At 38.9% G+C, this 18,672-nt stretch overlaps 1 protein-coding gene across 1 annotated transcript; it reads right to left on the bottom strand.

The window, feature by feature from the left end:
- Positions 1-1,749: 1,749 nt before the first annotated feature.
- On the bottom strand, positions 1,750-17,632 carry LOC139283756 (protein shortage in chiasmata 1 ortholog). Its single transcript, XM_070903786.1, has 28 exons — positions 17,619-17,632; positions 14,114-14,189; positions 13,880-14,009; positions 13,586-13,676; positions 13,222-13,428; positions 12,993-13,157; positions 12,764-12,869; positions 12,548-12,689; positions 12,367-12,477; positions 11,620-11,737; positions 11,264-11,367; positions 9,689-9,937; positions 8,792-9,238; positions 7,806-8,033; positions 7,462-7,665; positions 7,236-7,328; positions 6,753-6,934; positions 6,501-6,573; positions 6,208-6,277; positions 5,640-5,815; positions 5,458-5,563; positions 4,685-4,796; positions 4,386-4,507; positions 4,178-4,265; positions 3,490-3,621; positions 3,109-3,258; positions 1,966-2,734; positions 1,750-1,835 (listed from the first exon to the last, which is right to left on the bottom strand). The coding sequence occupies exons 1-28, from the start codon at positions 17,630-17,632 to the stop codon at positions 1,750-1,752; spliced, it is 4,551 nt and encodes a 1,516-aa protein (XP_070759887.1).
- Positions 17,633-18,672: the final 1,040 nt, after the last annotated feature.

Here is an 18,672-nt window from a genome sequence, read left to right as displayed (position 1 = left end):
TAAATAACAACACTTTAATACTACTTATTGGGCTAATACTGACTATTAATTGCTGTGTTTGTAGGATTCGGTGGTGGGGGACTCAATGTGACTTCAATACTGTCTCTGATGACTATGCACGGTGCCTTATTCTTAATCACCTCATCTTATTAACATGTTGCAATGTTGGTTATACTGTCAAAATACTGTTGCTTCTGCTGAGATTTCCTTCAGGGATACATAATTTGTCCGTCAGTTCAGGTTTCAGCAAACCGGCATGTGCACCTTGTTCACAGGAAACCCCCCCTCAGCTGGGGCTTATTTACAGAGAGGAAACACACAGGTGACACGGTTAACTGCTGCCTGTGATTACAGATAACAGCTGTGTGACCTGTACAGCTGCAGTCAAATCTAAAGGGTGGCTTTGGCGGCTGTTAGTTCCCACAATATCTCTCCTGTCCTATTCAATCCGGGGCTAAAGTATAGTCAGGGGCAATTACTGCACCATTACGCTGCTATTTGCCTAGCCTTCGTATGGGGACTCCTTTGACCATCCTGCAACCACAGCTTTTGTTCCTGTGCCATTAAAAAACAAACCATTTAGTCTGTCTCTTTGTTTGTCCACTGCTTGTTAGAAGGCAGAGGCCAGAGAGACCGACAGCAGAGGAGGAGAGAGATGTTTAAAAAGGAAAAAAAAACCTGGCGGGTTATTGATGGTGGCTAGCCAGTGCTGGATATGGCTGTCCAGAGGCAGGGAGGCTCGGAGTCGATGTCCCCGGGGGTCGTCTTTGTCTGGGGATCATTCCTGAGGGAGCTGGCTTCACTCTGCTGGCTCGTGAAGATAAGCACTCTCTCCACATGCTGAGAGACGATGATAAGGGGATTGCTTCACTAAATGAAAAAAGAGAGAGAAAAAAAATAGCCCCACCATTGGAGCTGCTAAAAGGCTTTATCAGTTTAGCTGGGAAAGACCCTCGATCCCACTCCTCCAACCATAAATCACAATTTGTTTTTCACTACTGAGCATGCTCAGTATGGGGGGAACCAAAACAAAAGCAAAATGTGCACACAGTTGTAATCTTTATGTTTAATCTCATTTTGTAAAAAGACATTGGTAACACCCCCTTATTTATTACTTAGAAGCAGCATTTAAACATACAATACATTGTTTACATTGTAAAGTAGTTGTAAGCAGATATTAGGCATTTTAAATGTTTAAATGTATTTTCAAAAATTACAACTTATCCTATAAAGAGACATTTTATGGCTTACATTTATCTTTTTATACACTAGTATCCGGTTGTGAATGTTTAACGGGGGGAGTTACAGCGTGCAGGACACTTCAATAATTAGTAATTAGTGTTTTTATCTAAACTGTGAAATGCAAATGTAAAAGTCTTAAAACAAGTTATAATAAATACAATAACACTAAATAAATATCAGTATTTTATATTTTAGATAGGACTGGAAAGAATGAATCCTAATTATTTTAACATTCCTGCTTATTTTTCTCACAACCTTTTTAAAAGAAAAAAACTAATGGATACTGTTGCTTGTTAAATATAAAATATAAATATAAAATGTAGACATTTTATCCAAAGACAGGGAAACTTAGCTTGCAATGGAAACTTTTTGATCATTGAATCTGAATGACTGATCTGAATAAAAACTCGGAAGCTAAACTTGCAATTAACTTAAATGTAACAAAACTTGAAGGACATATTGCTCTCTTGCTTTTACAAACAGGCCACAGGAACAAGGCATTCAAGCCTAAAACAATTTAAGCCTTGTTTGTCCATCACTTCTGCCAGGAACCCTCTCATAGCTTAACCTCCCTCTCTTCAGTGGCGTCAACACTGCAAAACAAACACAAGGAAATATCTCTATTTGTTTATGAAGCTTTAAAAAGAGTCAAAAGCAGACATAAGCCAGGTTTCAAACCATTGCATTTTGCTTTTATTGAAAAACATAGCCACTATCATTCACCTGTTCCTACCAAACCTGCAGCCTCGCCCCTCCTCTTCCTTTCTTGTCCTATCCAGCATTTGGAGCCATAGTTAGCTGAACTCGGCAGCATCTCTCTGCTATCGGTGAGGCAGTCGTTGCTGCTTTGACCTCGACCCCACAGCAGGGCCTCTGCAGGAGGGCTCAGACTGTAGGAAACGTGGTGGCTATCTGGATGCTGGAGGTCACTGCAGACTGTGGAGTACATCTGACTGTTGGCTGGCTGCTGCTGCAGGATCGGGCTGTAACTAAATGTGCAGTCCAGCTTGAAAGGACTGTGGAGCTTTGTTGGAGCACTCTGTGCCCATTCATCGTTTACTCTTTCAACAACTCTCCCCACTGCTCCAGCTCTGCCTCTCCAGCCAGAAAACATCACCTCCTCTCTGCCTCTGTCCTCCTCTCTCCATGGATCTCTGCTGGTCCAGCTCTTCTGGACGTGAACATCCGGGCTGCCAAAGGAAGAACTCAGGTCAAGTCTGAAATCTGTGTTGCCATCCTGCACCATTGAGTCTGGATCTGGTTCACAGAAGCTGCGATTGGCTCCGAACAGGAAGCTGGTGTTGTGGTCACTACAGAATAAATCTGGATGGGGGTTGATGGGGGGTTTGGGTTGTGAGTCAGAGTTCATGTGCTTGTGGGCAGCAGTGGTGGTCCAGGGGCTTGGTTGGTTTGTCTCAGCGATGGCTGTCTGAGACTCTGGCTGGTTTGGGTCCGTGGTCAGTGTGTACAGGGAGGTGGTGTCACTGAACAGCTAAAACCAGGAAGAGAAGAGGGGCTGTTCAGTTGACTACACAGCTGTGTCGATTTCATCCACACTGTCGCTATTTATTTATTTATTTTGGATGCAGCTAGGTAGCTAGCTAGCTATGTAGGAAGATGACCTCCCTCATCCCTTTCTTCCCACAAATCTCTCACTGAACAAATCTGAGATCTGGGCAGTGACTCATGTCTGGAAGCAGGCTAATAGTGACAGACAATGATCCTCATTCTTTCTATTTGTGACAATAACCACGTGACCCAAAGTCAAGAGCCACCGACATAAAATACATTATATTACAGAGGCAAAAGAAGCAACATGCAGTATGTGCGTGGTATATTTAAGTGTAGTGGCATATCTCAGATCACCTTGAGGACTTTATGTGGCACCTCAGGGAACAGCTCCTTCAGCTGAGACAGAGAAGCCCCCAGGAGCCACTGGGAGGATGGTGCTCTCCTCAGCATTAGCTGACTAACCAGAGGGTTAATACATGGGAACTGCAATAGACGCTTTTCCTCCTGGAGGGAAAGAAAACATACAGCAGCACACAAACTCATTCTAAACACTTTGGGTGTGTTGTTTCATGGAAAGCTTGTTTGTTATGCGATATAATTCCTACAAATGATGAATAAAAAGCGCTAGTTAAAGCCACAGCACGAGCTTCTCTTCAGGCATTTACCCTGAACCAAAGAAAAACCCTCTCAACCAAACACTAGACCAATCGATGTAACTTCCTACGGATAAATCACCTCTGAGGGAATCACAGTCAGCCAGTCTCTGTCCAGGCAGGTGAGGGGGTCCCTGTCACTGGCCATCAGACTGTGAAAGCAGATCTGGCTGATCCATTTGGCTATTTCCATCACCTCAGACACAATCAGCACCTGACAAACACGGCAGAAGACAAAGTGGTTTATATTGTTATTTTTCTCACCACCATAATTACTTTAAAACTAATTATATTTGTGAGAGATGTAGTGGTTAAAGCGAGTCAATTAAAAACCAGTAACCAGCTTTGTGATGATGCATTTTCCAGCTGATCTAAGGGGGTTTTAAACATTTATTTAGCTTAAGAAGTAGGAGAATGTTCTCAATCCACAGTAATCCTTCAGTTTATCAGAAACATTCAAATTCAATATCACCAAATTAGATAGATACAAGGTTTTCATTGGACAGGAAAGGTATGAATAATTTTAATCTGAAAAGTAACTAAAGCTGTCAGAAAAATGTAGTACAGTAAAAAGTGCAATATTTGCCTCTGAGATGTAGTGGAATGGAAGTATAAAGTTGCATAAAGTAGAAATATAAGTACTTCGAATCTGCTCTTAAGTACAGTACTTGAGTAAATGTATTTGGTTACATTCCACAGCTGCAGCAAGGACAGATAGTAAAAAAAACTTGTTGACAGTTGAGGGCAGAAAAACAAATCGTGTGTTCAACCTTGACGTCTAGATCCTCAGACTTCATGCCGAACAGCACCAGAGACGAATAAACCAACACCAAGTTGCTGAAGGCTTCGCTGGAAAATCTGCCATCACACAGACGGACAAGCAGTGATGGTGAGCCTTTGTGTACAAGATGTGTGTGTGTGTGTGTGTGTGTGTGTGTGTGTGTGTGTGTGTGTGTGTGTGTGTGTGTGGACACTAACCCTCCTCCCTGGCTGTCTGGGCAGTGCAGGATGAACCAACAGGAGTTGTATTGCAGAGAGAGAGCAGTCAGCCTCATCACTACTCCCTCACTGGCTCGCTCCTGACACAGTTCATCCTCCTCCTGCACACACACACACACACAGTTGCAGAAACTGAATTAAGTATTAGTTGTTGCTGTCAAGACGGAGATTTTATTTTGCATGCAATAACCAAGAGAGGGAGATAAAAGCATCGTAGCCAATTTGTGTCTGTGTGTGTGTCCTTTGAAGGATGCAGCAGGTGTCTCTGTCCCTGGTACCTGAATGATGATAGCTGTGCTTTCATCCACAGTGATCACGGCGTACTGATGGGTCCCTCCGAGCATCTGCAAGGACGGACAGTGGCTCCTCTCCAGCACCGTTATATTAAACCTGTAACAGACACTTTTCAAACTCCATATGGCGTTTAAGTGATAACTTATCATCACTGTGTGGTAGACATCATCAATTATTTTAAAGCCTGACTGTAAAAAATACTTCTGGAGAGATGTATTCTCAGCATGTGACGAAATACTCTATCTGGAGGGTATGTTAAGTCTTACCTTAAGAGAGATACACAAGTACAACGACTAAACCCGAAACAATGACTGAATTATTCCATTGCCAGAAAATTTACTTTTTAAATATCTAAAGGAATGGCTAAATGAAAACAAAACAAATGTTTTCAGTGACCATCGAAACACGTAGAGCTCTAACTTTAGGAGCAACCAACCCAACTTTGTCAGTATGTTCTGTAAACTTTTGACTTATTTCCTCTAAAAAGGTCAATAACACCTCATCTCGCCTTCATCCGTACTGTTATTTAATAGGTCATCATATTTGGAGCATAATCTTCCAGTAGATCATGATGCAAGTTTGTGGTTGCCATGGAGTCCTAATGTTAGTAAAAAAAATACTAATGAACCATTTAATTTATTGTAAAATTATCATAATATTGATGTTTGGTGATATCAATCAGTGTATGTTTGACATGACAAATCCAGGTATTTTCCATTCTTACTGTCTGGATATGATTTCATTAGACTTGATTTACCCTGACTCGAGAATCTGTAGCAGCAGTGGACAGTTGAGAAGCCCCTCTGTCACAAACAACACATACGGCACATTGTCCTCCAGGAACCACGAGGCTTTTTCTTCCTCTTTTGGGAAAAACACACATTTAAAAGAACATCACTGTACAATAGTGTGAATATTATGTACTTGGCGGCAGCTGACCAGTGTCGCAGATGATTGTGTTGAAGGTGAGGTGACTGACGCTCCTCTCTCTGCAGACTGTGGCCCACGGCGACTGGCCTGGATGGTCGTACTCCACCACCAGAGAGAAGCAGCTCCAGGGGAAGTCGGGGCCTACATGCTGCTCGTACACCACCACACACACACTGTTGCACATGCTGTTGTAACAGGATGGGAGTGTGAAAACAACACTTTGTTCAACACAGCATAACAGCTTGACATATTTCCTTTAACACAGCAAAACAATTACCATTTACTCCAGTAACGCCAAAGCACTCTTGTTCTTTACTCATACAGTATGGAGTGATACTGTCACCTAATGAAATGTGTCTTGTAGTTGCTTTTCATATTTTTGCTTCAAGAATTACTTGGTTGTTAGTCATAGTCATGAAAACTCTTACTAAAGAGTACCATAATCAGTCATTTGCTGTATATATTTTATTAGTGCCAAAAAATGAAACAACCACCACAAATTCTGGATGTGATTTATGAGGAATCAGCTGAAATATTAGTGTAAAATGATGCGTGATGAATACAAAAACATTTTTACCTGCTGACCACACTGGCACCATTCAATGTTTTCTTGTCCTCCTCAGGACAAACTGCAGCTACAGCAGCGCCTGAGACATCAACATACATGATCATGTGTTTATAATATTGTGGCTTGTGATTGGTGAGTTTGTGTCCCAGAATCACAAGTAAAAATGAAATCATGCAATCAATGCATTAATTAACCTTTGTCTGTATTTAGCCACAACACTTGTTTCCACAGTGGTAAGTTTATTAGTAGTGCTGTTGATTATTGATCAGTGAAATGTCTGAAAGCAATCAAGGGTCGCCCACCAGTCACTTGGCTCAAGCTGTTGATGATTACAGATCTGCTGTGGTCAGAGTCGACCGATGTGATGACAAGAATCTACATGAACACAAATCAGCCACACAAACATTATGGATGCTGGGATAAGCATTAATGATTTGTGGAACAATACAATTTTACTGCATTTTATGTTATCTATGACAGGTGTTTACACTGAACTAGAACAAAACAATAGTTCAACATTTCCAAATTTGTTTTCTCTGGTAGTGAACACTGACTTTCTCCACGGCATTCTGTCCTCTCCTGCTGTGCAGCTGTGCAGCCAGCAGCTGCTGCAGCTGCAGCAGTTTGAGGTTGGACTCCTGGTTCTTGTGACTGAGGTAGAGGATGATCTGCAGCCTCTTCACCAGCTGCTCCATACTTGGCTCTGCACACGCCTCAGCTGCCTTGGTCAGGTAGTCTTTAGTGGGTAAACATCATCAATATGTTATATATACTATGCTACAGTCAATGCTGGGAAATAGTTTAAATGCACACTGATGGATCATGAAAATCCTCAAAACTAATGTTAAAGGCCGCAAATCTATATTCAGCATTCAACACAACAGTTTTGTCACGAGATATTTGGTTTGGTTTTAAGTGTTAAATAATAAATGATAGCTAGTTGATGTATTTAGTAGGGAATATTAAGATCTTAACTTTAGAAATAGTTGAGATTTGAAACCAAGATTTAAGGGGCTCTAAAGTGGGTTTATACTGACCCAATGCAGTACTGAGGTCGCACTTAAGCAGCAGCTCCTTGAACGTCACCAGCACATGAATCAGAGCCGCCTGGTTGAAAAGCAGTTCCTGATCTGTATGCAACACAAGGCCGACAGTGGGATTATACACCTTTTCCACCGTAGATTCACTGAATCAATATTTTAGTACTACAATTTACAGTTGTAAGCCAAAAATAGGGTTTTACAAATGTGTGTATCAAATTACATTTTGTATTTTTGACCAGCTCTGCGCTCTGTGCATGTGTCCTGCAGAGCGCCTTCTCCTGCTGTTTGAGGAGGAAGTGTGTTTGGTCTGGGGCCAGGCAGCTGAAGTCTCCCCATACCGGAAAGTTGAGCCCCAGCTGTCTGGCAGAGCTCAAACAAGGCTGAGCGAAGGCCAGCAGCTCACAGTAGGCACGCTGCTGGCTGTCTGTAAAGGAGTGAGAGCACTGCGGTTTAAAAAATACACTTCAAACACCATCTGAATCATCTTATTCATGTTTTTCTCCAACATGGACAATTTCAGATACATGTTTTGGTATATTTTAACTGAAGGTGAAAGTGTCGTACCGGTCGCTTGGACCTGAACTATTCTGCTGTCCTGTCTGTCCTGAGGGACGGACGGACTGACAGGGTGACTGATGAGTTGACCGGTCGACTGAAAAGCTGCTTTCTGCTCTCTGGTAGCTTTTCCTGTCACAGTACCACTCATATACGTTGGTTTCCTATCAGATCTCTGCATCTGCTCTGGAGGAGGCTGCAGCTCAGGTGGTGGTGTTTGTTGGTCCACCTGTGGTGCTGATAAAAAGAGGATGAGATGAGATTACAGTGTGTAATATGAACGAGTCTCTGGACCATGAACCTATGAAGTATCTTGAACTCGAACCCAAAAATGTTTAAATTTGGGGGCTACCTTGCTGCCCATTTAATTGTATTTTTTAGAAGTCTATAATAATACATTCATGTAAGTAGTGACAGTAAATGAAAGCGCCGCAACTACTGATTATTTACATTATCGATTAATCTACAGATTATTTTCTCCATTCATCTATTAATCTTTTGGTCGCAAATAGCAAGTTCCCAGAGCCTACAGTGAAGTGTTTGTCTGACCAACAGTCTAAAAGATATCAGTTTTACTAAAGACTAAAACAACTGAAAATATCAGATTTGATTGGTCAAATTTGATTTATTATCAAACTAGTTGCAGATTCATTTAACATTATTGATCGACTAATTGACTAATCATTTAAGCTCTGTGCGTTACTAATAATTTTCAAGAGAATCATGCACAGCAAAAACAAGAAAACCATTCATAATATGACCACCAGATGGCGCCAAAGTTTAAAAACAAAATCAAATCCTATGTATAGTAGCCTCAATAACAGTACTAAGATTTCATCTGAGCAAAAAAAAAAGTTCTCTCAGACCTATTAGGCTCAAGCTGACTAATATGTGATTTTGATATCATTATGTCCAGGTAATGTTGATTTTTTTAAATATTAAAACTAGGCAACCCACCTACCACTAGGCTATAATTAAGCAGCATCACAGTCTACCTGGAGTGCTGACGAAGCTCTGAGGCGTTGCAGCAACTGCAGCTGTCTGCTGAGATCTCAGTATCATGAAGGTGGACAGAGGGTCGAGGTCTTTCTCGGGTGGACGTCTTGTAACCGGCAGACGTCTGTGATTGTCTCTGATATTCAGTCTGGAGGATGCAGCCTGCTCAGGAGTGTGGGCGCTCTGCTCCGTCTTACAGTCGTCTTTGGTCTTGTGAGCAGAAGACAAGGCTGCAACTTCTGGAAACCTCTTGTCTGAAACTTCATCTTTAGTGGTAGCTGCAGGTTTGACTTTGTTTGTGTTGACTGTGTGCATCGGGAAGGTCTTCTGTAACCCATCAGCATCTGTCTCTTTTTGAAGACAGGCGTCAGTGTCTTCAGCATGAAAAGCAGCAAGAGAAAACTTTGTTTTGTTTGTGGGATTCAGCAGGATGGATCTGACTGTGACTGAGACCAGAGGAGATGAGATGATATGTCAGACATCTGCTGCAAAAATCTCAAAATTTGAATGCTCTCAAACAGTAAGACTGGTTTGAAGCAATAGATAATAGCATCCAACTGACCAAAGCCATATTGTTTACATATTAAAGTTGCTTTGTTTTGTCTGACCATCAGTAGAAACCCAAATATATTCAGTTTACCATCCTAGATAACTAAAAAACAGCAAATATTCACATTTGTGAGACTGTAACCTGTATATTTTTGTCATATTTGCTTAAAAAATTGCCTCAACAATTATCAAATTTATCACTTAAGATTTTTGTCCATCGACTAAGTAATTAATCCACTAATTGCTTCAGCTCTAATTACTATAAAAAAAGTAATATACGTATGTAATGTATTGCTAATTCACGCTAATAAACCACAGTTTTGTCTACTACTACAATGACTACTCACACTCCACATGTTCAGGTGACAGTTTTCTGAAGTCTTCCATCTGTTCCTGCTCGGTGGAGGGAAACTCAGACCTCATGTTCTCTGTGAACTCGCGGTTGCTGCACAAATACACCTGTGGGGTTATCATACACCCCATCTGTGACTGCTGTTTGTCACCAACACTGACAAAGCTTTGATTCTCTAACTTCATGACTCTCAAGGCTTCAGACAGAGGCTGGAAGTCGATGGCTGGTTCCTGTATTTGAGGCTCTATAAGAAAGCAGATTAGATTTTTAATAACATCATTGGAAGATTAATTTGTTGTATAGGTCTCTAAAACTAACACTTCATAGCATTTCATATATGTCAAAAGTTTGTGATCGAACTAACAAAACTTGCAATAAAGTGCTTAGAAATCATTTTTGCTGATATTGTAAATAAATATTTTATTCTGATAAAAAGCTGAACTACCGAGGATCATAATCCTGAACAATGAGCTCATAAACAAGCGTATACATCTTTATAGTAATTAATGACTTCTTAAAGAGGCACTCAATTAACGTTGGGGGACTCACAAGAGTCAAATGGTGAAAATCAGAGAGATCTTGACTGTCAAGATCCAGAAATGCTGTATCCTACAATTCGCATTATGAAACTTGACAGCATCATTTGTTAGACCCTCCCTGCCTGTCGGTCAAACTCCTGCCCCGCGTTTGTAAAGATGGCTTTCTGTTAAAAATCTTAAGCCTCAAAGTATAATTTGAGACATTGGAAAGCTCCTCTGAGAGCCACAGAAGACTTTATACAAACTGTTTGCAATGGCGGATGAAGCTCTGGGGCTTTAAACTCAGGAATCACAATGACATCTGGTGGTTTGCAAAACTTACAGCAGCCATTCAAGACTGAGGCCAAAGCACTGCAACACCTTGCTGATTTCAGTATGTGTGTGAGATAAAAGTCCAAGAAGCCTACGTGTTGTTTATTATTATTATTATTATGTATCCTCTGAGTCTTTCCTGCAGATTGTAAACGAAGCAACACAGATAAGAAATCGACTGTCTTTTGTTTATTACAAGCAAAACATACTAGAGCCAAGTTTTGGAAATCAGTTAACAGACCAAGCCTACAAATCTGGATTACACTCTGTTACATTGATGATTAAAGATAGATACTAAGACAGATATATTTTATGGTGTTTCTAGAGGGGGAGAAATCTTCAGAAGCCTGTTTGCTTTTATGTAAACTGATACCAAACTGTATGTAGATTATTTGATTCTTTTTATTGATTTGCTTGTATATGCTTTATCTTTTTCTTTTTTTTTTTAATCAGTTTACACTTGAAATGTTTTGCCATGTCAACGCGGAGTATAATTAGATTGTGTCTTGATGTGAATGTTCTTAATTGAACCTTTGTTTGTCTGAATGTTTGTTATTTCAAGTATTTGTGGAGTTTTGATGAAAACTCAATAAATACATTTGTTTAAAAACGGTGTGCGTCACAAGAGTGAAAAAAGCTTTGAAGCTTTTGATCTTAATGTGTAAAATTGGTGTCCGTTTACTTACATAAGTGTAAAACTAAAGCTCGAAATTAATTACCTGCCAACAGGAAGCCCACCACAAAGGTTGGATGCTTCTCTGCCTTCCAAAGTGCCGTCTCCATCTCTTGCTGAGCTCTCGCTGACACCAAAGATCTACAATCACTAATGTAACAAGAGCTTTTCTACAACACTTCCATTATATCAAACAAGGACATTACTCCGTCAGTCATATCCTCTCCTAAAGCTGTGACAGATATGAATTTATCTTCTGCATGTGTTAAAGGAGAATCTGACATTTAAATCAAAGCAATTTAAGTGAGTTTTCTTAATTAATTTAATGGTCATCACTTCATTTGGATGTTCAGTAACTGTGAAATATGTGAAAATAAAGTGAACCTCATCAGGAAAACTGACGGCGACATCTCTTCCTCCTGGAGTTCACATGCGGACAGACTGATATGGGCTTGACTGGTGCCGGGACTCTGAGTCAAAGTCACGTCTAGCTCCATTTCAGCCAGAGGCGTCAAACATCCTGAGAGGAAGATTAAGTTTAAGCACACGGCAGCTTCCAGCCAAATACTTGTAAAGGTGAGTTTGTCTTTCAAACCCTTTGAAAGATAACCACGCATTATTAGGACGACATATTTGATTCTTAATGTCTGGCGGGCAGTGGTGGAAAGTAACTTATGACATTTACTTGAGTACAATTTTCAGATCCTTGTACTATTTTAGGGTATTTTATACTTACAGTTACTAATTACTTTTCAGATTAAGATTTTACTCACAAAACTTAATATGGAGTTGTTGGACGATTTTATAAAATATGATGCATCATTATAAATTAAACTACCCAGTATATGATAAAATGAGCCTCCGAGTACCGCTTACATAATCATACATCTTTGATAATGACCCAAAAATACAATTCTGCTTAGTGAGAGCTTTTTGTAAAGTTTGGAAACTTTAAGTACATTTTGTTGCTAATACTTCAATACTTTTAAGTACATTTTTGAACGCAGGACTTTTACTTGTAATGGAGTATTTTAATATTGTGGTATTGCTACTTTTACTTGATTAAATTAAAAGTATTTGAATACGTCTTCCACCACTGCTGATGGGTATAAAGTGGTACACTGTACAAGTTACTCTTTGTGTTTTTACCTGCCAACTCTGACTCTATCAGGCCTCCATTCATCTTGCATTTTCTGCTGGGCTCCGCTGGTATTTCATACTGGGAAATGTCCGCCGAAATGGACACATCTGAAAGGGAAGCTGAAAGAAATGTGACTCCAGTGTATCCGTATTTTTATTTGATCTAAAAACTTTCTCATCTCATCTTCACCTTCATGAAGCACATCCAGGACTGGAGGTTGCTCATCCATCTGTTCAGGGGCAACATTCATTTGACCACAAATGCTTGAAAAGTCGGTGCAGTTTTGTTGGCTCAGATTCAGAGTGTCCACCACAACCGGCAACAGAAGACACTACAGAGATAAATATCAATGTTAAAGTCATTTCAGACATAAGCAAATCAAAGGCATTTATAATTTTTAGTTACCTCTTCCTTCATCGGTGACTCTTTACCAAACTCTTCATGAATGTTTGCAGACGTCTGCATGTCACTGGTGTTCACATCAGGAGGTTCCTCATAAGAGCCACAGTGCCTGGCAGAGTTGTAATCCAACAGGTTTTTTTTTTTTAAATAAAGTTTCTTGTCGTTCATTTCAAAATGCAACAACCACTTGTTGACATAACTATGAAATACACTTCAGGATGGACATATATACCTGAATATGGTGTCCTCAGAGATGGTACCTCCTGTTGAGCTCAACAGAGGGTCGGCCACAGGAAGGGTCCTCAGCCTGGACAGTTTTGCTTTCAGGGTTGGTAACTGTTTCTTAAACTGTGGCAGGTAATCAACAACCACAAGCTCTTCTGGCAGGAGGAGATCTTGAGACAAATGTAAACATATTTTTAGTGAGAGACAATCAGTGTCACAGTCAAAACAGTCAATATACTGTATGAGAGTACTGATGACCTTTGTTTTTTCCAGATTTCATCTGGTCAGTTGTCCACTTGAAAAATGATTCCTGACATGGATTGTTGATCTGTGACTCCTTTAAAAGGCAAATATACTCATCCTGGTCTAGATTCTTCAATGAGTCAGGATTAGAGCTGGGTATCACCTCCACATCATTCACCTCACTCAGAGTCACGTTAAATCTGGAATATAACAAAACTTTTAATCAAATTACTACTTAAATTACAATTATTAACACTTGAGTAAATAATGAAATTATGACTCTTAACAATAAAACATAATGACAGTAAAATGATACACAGTGAGACAGTTTAAGAGTCTGTTTGTAAAAGTCAGAACCTTTCTGGTGAATTGACTGGTTGCTTTTTCTCTCCCAAGTAATCGAGCACAGAACCACTGACAAAGAGTTTGCAGGTGGAGATCACCTTTCCTATAACAAGAACAAAAGAAGTCAATGTAGAAACAAAACCTTTGTGTTGATCTCATTCAGGGTAGTTTGTTCAATTAGATTGGAAGATATTTGGTTAAAAATACCCTTAATTGAGAATCACTAACATCACGTGAATAAGATCCACACTAGACAGTCCTACTTCAGGTTTACTGCTCAATAAAACATATAGGCCACTTGTATACCTCTGATCCACGGTGTCCTGTAGGTGACTTCAGGCAGCTTGCCACAGTGGGGGTACAGGTCTCTGCTACCAGTGAAGTAAGGTGCTGGCAGTGCCAGCAAGTTCATCATTACTTTCAGACTGGTGGTGGTCTGAAATAAAGACAGAAAGGCAAAAGAAAGATGGAGACTGGTTAACACAGCATTAAGGTTTAATGATACTATTCTGAGGTAAAATTAACACGCCGCAAACTCACCTCAAAAACATAATCGAGAGCTTTGAATCTGTTGGCAGAGAAAATTTGAGCAGGAAAACAGCTGTAGTTTTCAGACCTGTACACATCATAAAAAAGGCAAAACAAACACAAATAAGCGTATTTTCAGGAAAACATAAATTTGATTCTTATCATTATCTTAATGACAACCTAAAACTGAGTAATTTAATGTCTAATGTCACTCTAAACAGTTCACTTTAACTAAAGTTAAACTAAACTAAAATAAGTGTGTCCATCTCCAGTGGTGGAAGGAGTACTCAGATCTTTAACTGAAGTCAAAATGGCAACAACACAGTGTAGAAATACATTCATACATTCAAAAACTTACTTAAATAAAAGTACAAAAGCATTAGCATCAAAATATACCAAAAGTGAAAACACTCATTATGCAGAAAGGCCCATTTCAGAATCATATATTTACATGATACATGTTAATACATACATGTAAATATACATTTTGTATTACTGCATTATCATTATTGATTAATTCATGTTTAAATCACTTCAATGTTGCAGTTGGAGCTAATTGGATTACTTTATAAACTTCTAGGTAGCTGGTAGATTGCCCAGCAGGTTCAATAAAGTCTTATCTTAATCCATAATTATTTATTTGTTCATTATATCTTGTATTATTAATCTGAATCTGACTTTATATCAATGTAACACTGACGGAGTAAAAAGTACAAATGTTTCCCTCTGAATTGTAGTGGAGTAGAAGTATAAAGTAGCTGACATTAGACATACTCATACTCAAAACAATACTTAAGTAGCAACATGGCTATTTCACTGCAACGTTAGCTTGCTTAGCTAACTTAGCTAACTATCTGTTGCGAGTAAGCTAGCAAAGTTCTAACGTTATTTAGCTAACTTGTTTTTTACGGCCTTTAACTGATGAAACTACACCTTCAACAGCCCCAGTTGAACAAATACAACTTGAATAATCAGAATGAGTTGGTTAACTTCAAACTTACATAATGACTAAGATATATTTTGGTGTATCGATCGGGGGCTGATGTGTTCATTAGGAGAGGTACCAAAGATCGTTTATTGAGGCCGAATCAGTTGTTTGTCTTCTGAACTACAAAGGTGTTTTTAACCGTTACGCATGCGCCGTAGGGCGTTTGATCTCAGGCGAAAGCAATGTATGTGCTATGTATGATTTTTGGACTTAAAAAACATTAAAAACATACATAGTATAACTTCGAAGTCGAATGCCATAATTAATTCAAAGTTTAGAGAGAACATCTGAATCCTCACCTTTTAGAAAACCCATTTACTGCTTTTCAATAGGGCACTGTACGCTTTCGACCACAGGGAGGCGCTGTTCACAACACTTTTGAAAGATAGTGAAGAACTGATACAGATGCATGTATATATATAAGTATTAAAAGTACTCATTCTGTAGAAAAATGGTCCCTGTCAGTGTTTTATTGTTATGTATAATGTTTCTAGATTATTAATAATCATATACATTAAGTGCAGTACCTTAGTAAATGTATTTAGAGAGTTAGTGGATCTGTGCAGACATCATCTACAGGTCAATCTGTCCCTCTCCAGGTGACCAAATCCTAAATATTGGATAATATGATGAAATCAGACAGTAACACAAACACTGAGTCACTTAATCACTGCATGAGAGGTCATTCTACATCAGATTTGACAGAAAGTTTTGTTATATTGCAGTTCAAAGATGATCTCAAGTGAAGGAAAGATGAGGTTTTTCTGTCCTATTTCTGAAAAAAAAATGGGTGGTGGCAGTCACAGTGTGTTAGTTCTTCTTTCTGGGATACACAAAACAACGGCTGTCTCCTCCGCGTGCTTGTAAATCTTGTGTATGACCTCATGGGACAGTCTTCAGTTAATGGACTCTTAAAGGTCTGTGAGAAACATCTATATTTGGATTTTGTTAGTTTCTCATCAAGGTGACAAAAAGATCATAATTCACTGTTGAGGTTGGTGTGTTGACGAGGCTGCAGTTCAGACGTCATCAGTGACATCTGACTCTGGAAATGTGTGTTTTTTTACTGCATCACAGTAAAACTTTTCACACTGGAGTGACAATGTGTAGAATATTCACACTGACATGAAACTGCACTAAATGAGCACTAATGTATAAGCTGAATGTTCTTTCTCTCACCATGTAAGTAATACGTACGTTATTTCACCTTTCAAAACAAGGTGACAGGTGCACATAAAATACAACACCATGAAATACAACAAGAATTTCAGGGAAGAGAAATACAAAAAAGGTTTTTAAAAGCTTTTTACAATGTACAAACTCAGCCTATCTGATCCTTAAAGGGAGTTTGTTCCACAGTGTTTGAGCTAAAACAGTCAAAGCATGATCCCACTCTGTCTTCAGCCTGGGCCGAGGAACATTTCACATTTGGTTGCCAGATCTGGAGGGTTTCAGCGCAAAATAAAGAGTTATAAGATCAGAAGTTTAGCCCAGAGCCAAACCATGCAGGATTAAAAGTTCAATTAATGCATCCATAAAAACATGGAAAACAGATACCCACCAACACTAACTAAAACTGTTAAAAGAACCACTCAAACAAATACAAAAAAACAAACTGAATGATGAATATAAAATTAGATTAGAATCACAGTTTATATCCTCCTTACAAAGAGCTGAATCTTAAACTTAATTGTATCAAGAATAGAGAGACAAAATAATGCGGCCTGGACTGGAAAGATATATTCTCTGTTTCTATTATCTGCCACTGTTTTTAATGTAAACTTCATAAGTGCATAGCAACAGTTGCTAAGGGGACGTGGTTTAAGAAGGGTTAGATTAACAGAAATCATCTTTTGTCTTTTAGCAGAACCAACAGTAAACACAGAAAGTCGTCTCCTTGAAATCTCTGTAGCTGTTGCAGTGAACTGGAACTGAACTGGTGGAACTATTTATACATTACTACTTTTATTTTACTTTCAAAACAAGGTTTGTAAAATATGATGCATATTTGCGTGCACAAAATCTCCTTATTGAGTCATTTCAGTCCTAAACTGATTTTGTTTTTAAGAAAAGTGACTAAATCCGCCGATGCTGTAAGAATATCGCAATCTGCTTTTAATGCCAATGAACGTTCAAGTTTTTTCTAACATTTATTTATTTATTTATTTTTACAATTCTAGTGGAGCAAACGTTCTTATTCAGGTAAAGATATGAACGAGAGTAATTACCAGAACTTCAGTTTCATCAGTATTCAGAAATCCAGCAGTGCAGTGAGTCCACTTACAAAACAAGTAGTAGTATAGTGAATATATGACATATAAAAAAACCTCACACATGATATACACATGCACACACTCATATACACTATACAGTATGTATACACACAGTACTGTATGATGCAACACCCATCTGTGGAACTTCTCACACTGACTAAACGCTTCAGTGATCAGATATAAAACTCAAACTGGTTGAAATCCCCAAATGACAGCACTGCACTCTGCAGCACTTTGTGACTCAAGAGACGCTCACATTTCATGGGACATGGTTTCAGAAACACAGTTTCATGATAAAAATCACCAGAATCCTCTAAGTTGACGCCTAAAATACTCTTTTGGCAAAGTTTCATGTAGAGAACATAAACCTTTGACACAATTTTTAACTTTTGTTGTTTTAACTATGGGCTCATTGTCTCTGTGTTGTCATGACATCTCACCTGGTCTCGTATCACAGTGACACAGAAAGACATCACAATAGCTTTTATTTGTTCTGCATCGTCTTATTTTACCTCTTCCACACTTTGTCGACATCTGAAATGCATTTTTAGTGATTTTATGTTCCAACATCACTGTAATTCCTCTAAACTGTAAGTACATGTGCACACAAACTGACAGAGAAAGACACTGAAACACAACACTCACACACACAAAAGCCTGTTACCGGACACTACTGTATGTAGGTTTTGTAGTTTCTGCCCTCTTGGTGCAGAATCATATGTTTCTTTGTTTCTCCCTCCTATTATGTCCCTCGAGTATCAGTCAAAATTTCTGTTTGAGCTAAAATCGCTATAAAACAACATGGACACTTATTTTTAAACACAGAGTTTTATTGATACTGTACAGCTGCTTTGGTTGATTTGTTTATTTCTATAATAAAACTGCAGTGTAATACTCCCATTACTATTTTACAATGAAATTATCATACATAGCACATACATTAGGTTTAATTATAGAATAGATATGTTGCAAGATCAAGACATTTTCTAGAAAGCATTTGCATACAACAAAGACAAATTTCAAATAATTCAAATGAATGACATTTACTGTAACCTTCCACTAATCTCTTCAGTTAGTATTTCAAGAAAAAGTTCAACGTTTATTCGCTTTCATGCCAAGAGTTAGATGATACCACTCTAATGTTTGTGCGCTAAATATGAAGCTACAGCAAGCAGCTGGTTAGCTTAGCTTAGCATATAGACTGTTTTACAATTCGGTTTTTGTATGAATTATTTGTTATGAACAAACCAGATATAATGTGTTGCTTTTGTTGCTGTTGAACAGAGTCAGACCAGCTGTTTACCTTTGTT

Source organism: Enoplosus armatus, chromosome 4 (assembly GCF_043641665.1).
Source record: "Enoplosus armatus isolate fEnoArm2 chromosome 4, fEnoArm2.hap1, whole genome shotgun sequence".
In the NCBI taxonomy this organism is placed as follows: domain Eukaryota; kingdom Metazoa; phylum Chordata; class Actinopteri; order Centrarchiformes; family Enoplosidae; genus Enoplosus; species Enoplosus armatus.
Note: the sequence above shows the minus strand (reverse complement) of the source record. Positions and strands in the feature narration are given on the sequence as shown.

Bases quoted from the DNA above. Each gene is read 5' to 3' on its own strand.
- LOC139283756 (XM_070903786.1), bottom strand. The intron at 5,564-5,639 runs GTCAGCTGCCGC...TTTTCCCAAAAG, and splicing joins CACAATCATCTGCGACACTG to AGGAAGAAAAAGCCTCGTGG. The intron at 2,735-3,108 runs GTGATCTGAGAT...TCCTGGTTTTAG, and splicing joins TGCCACATAAAGTCCTCAAG to CTGTTCAGTGACACCACCTC.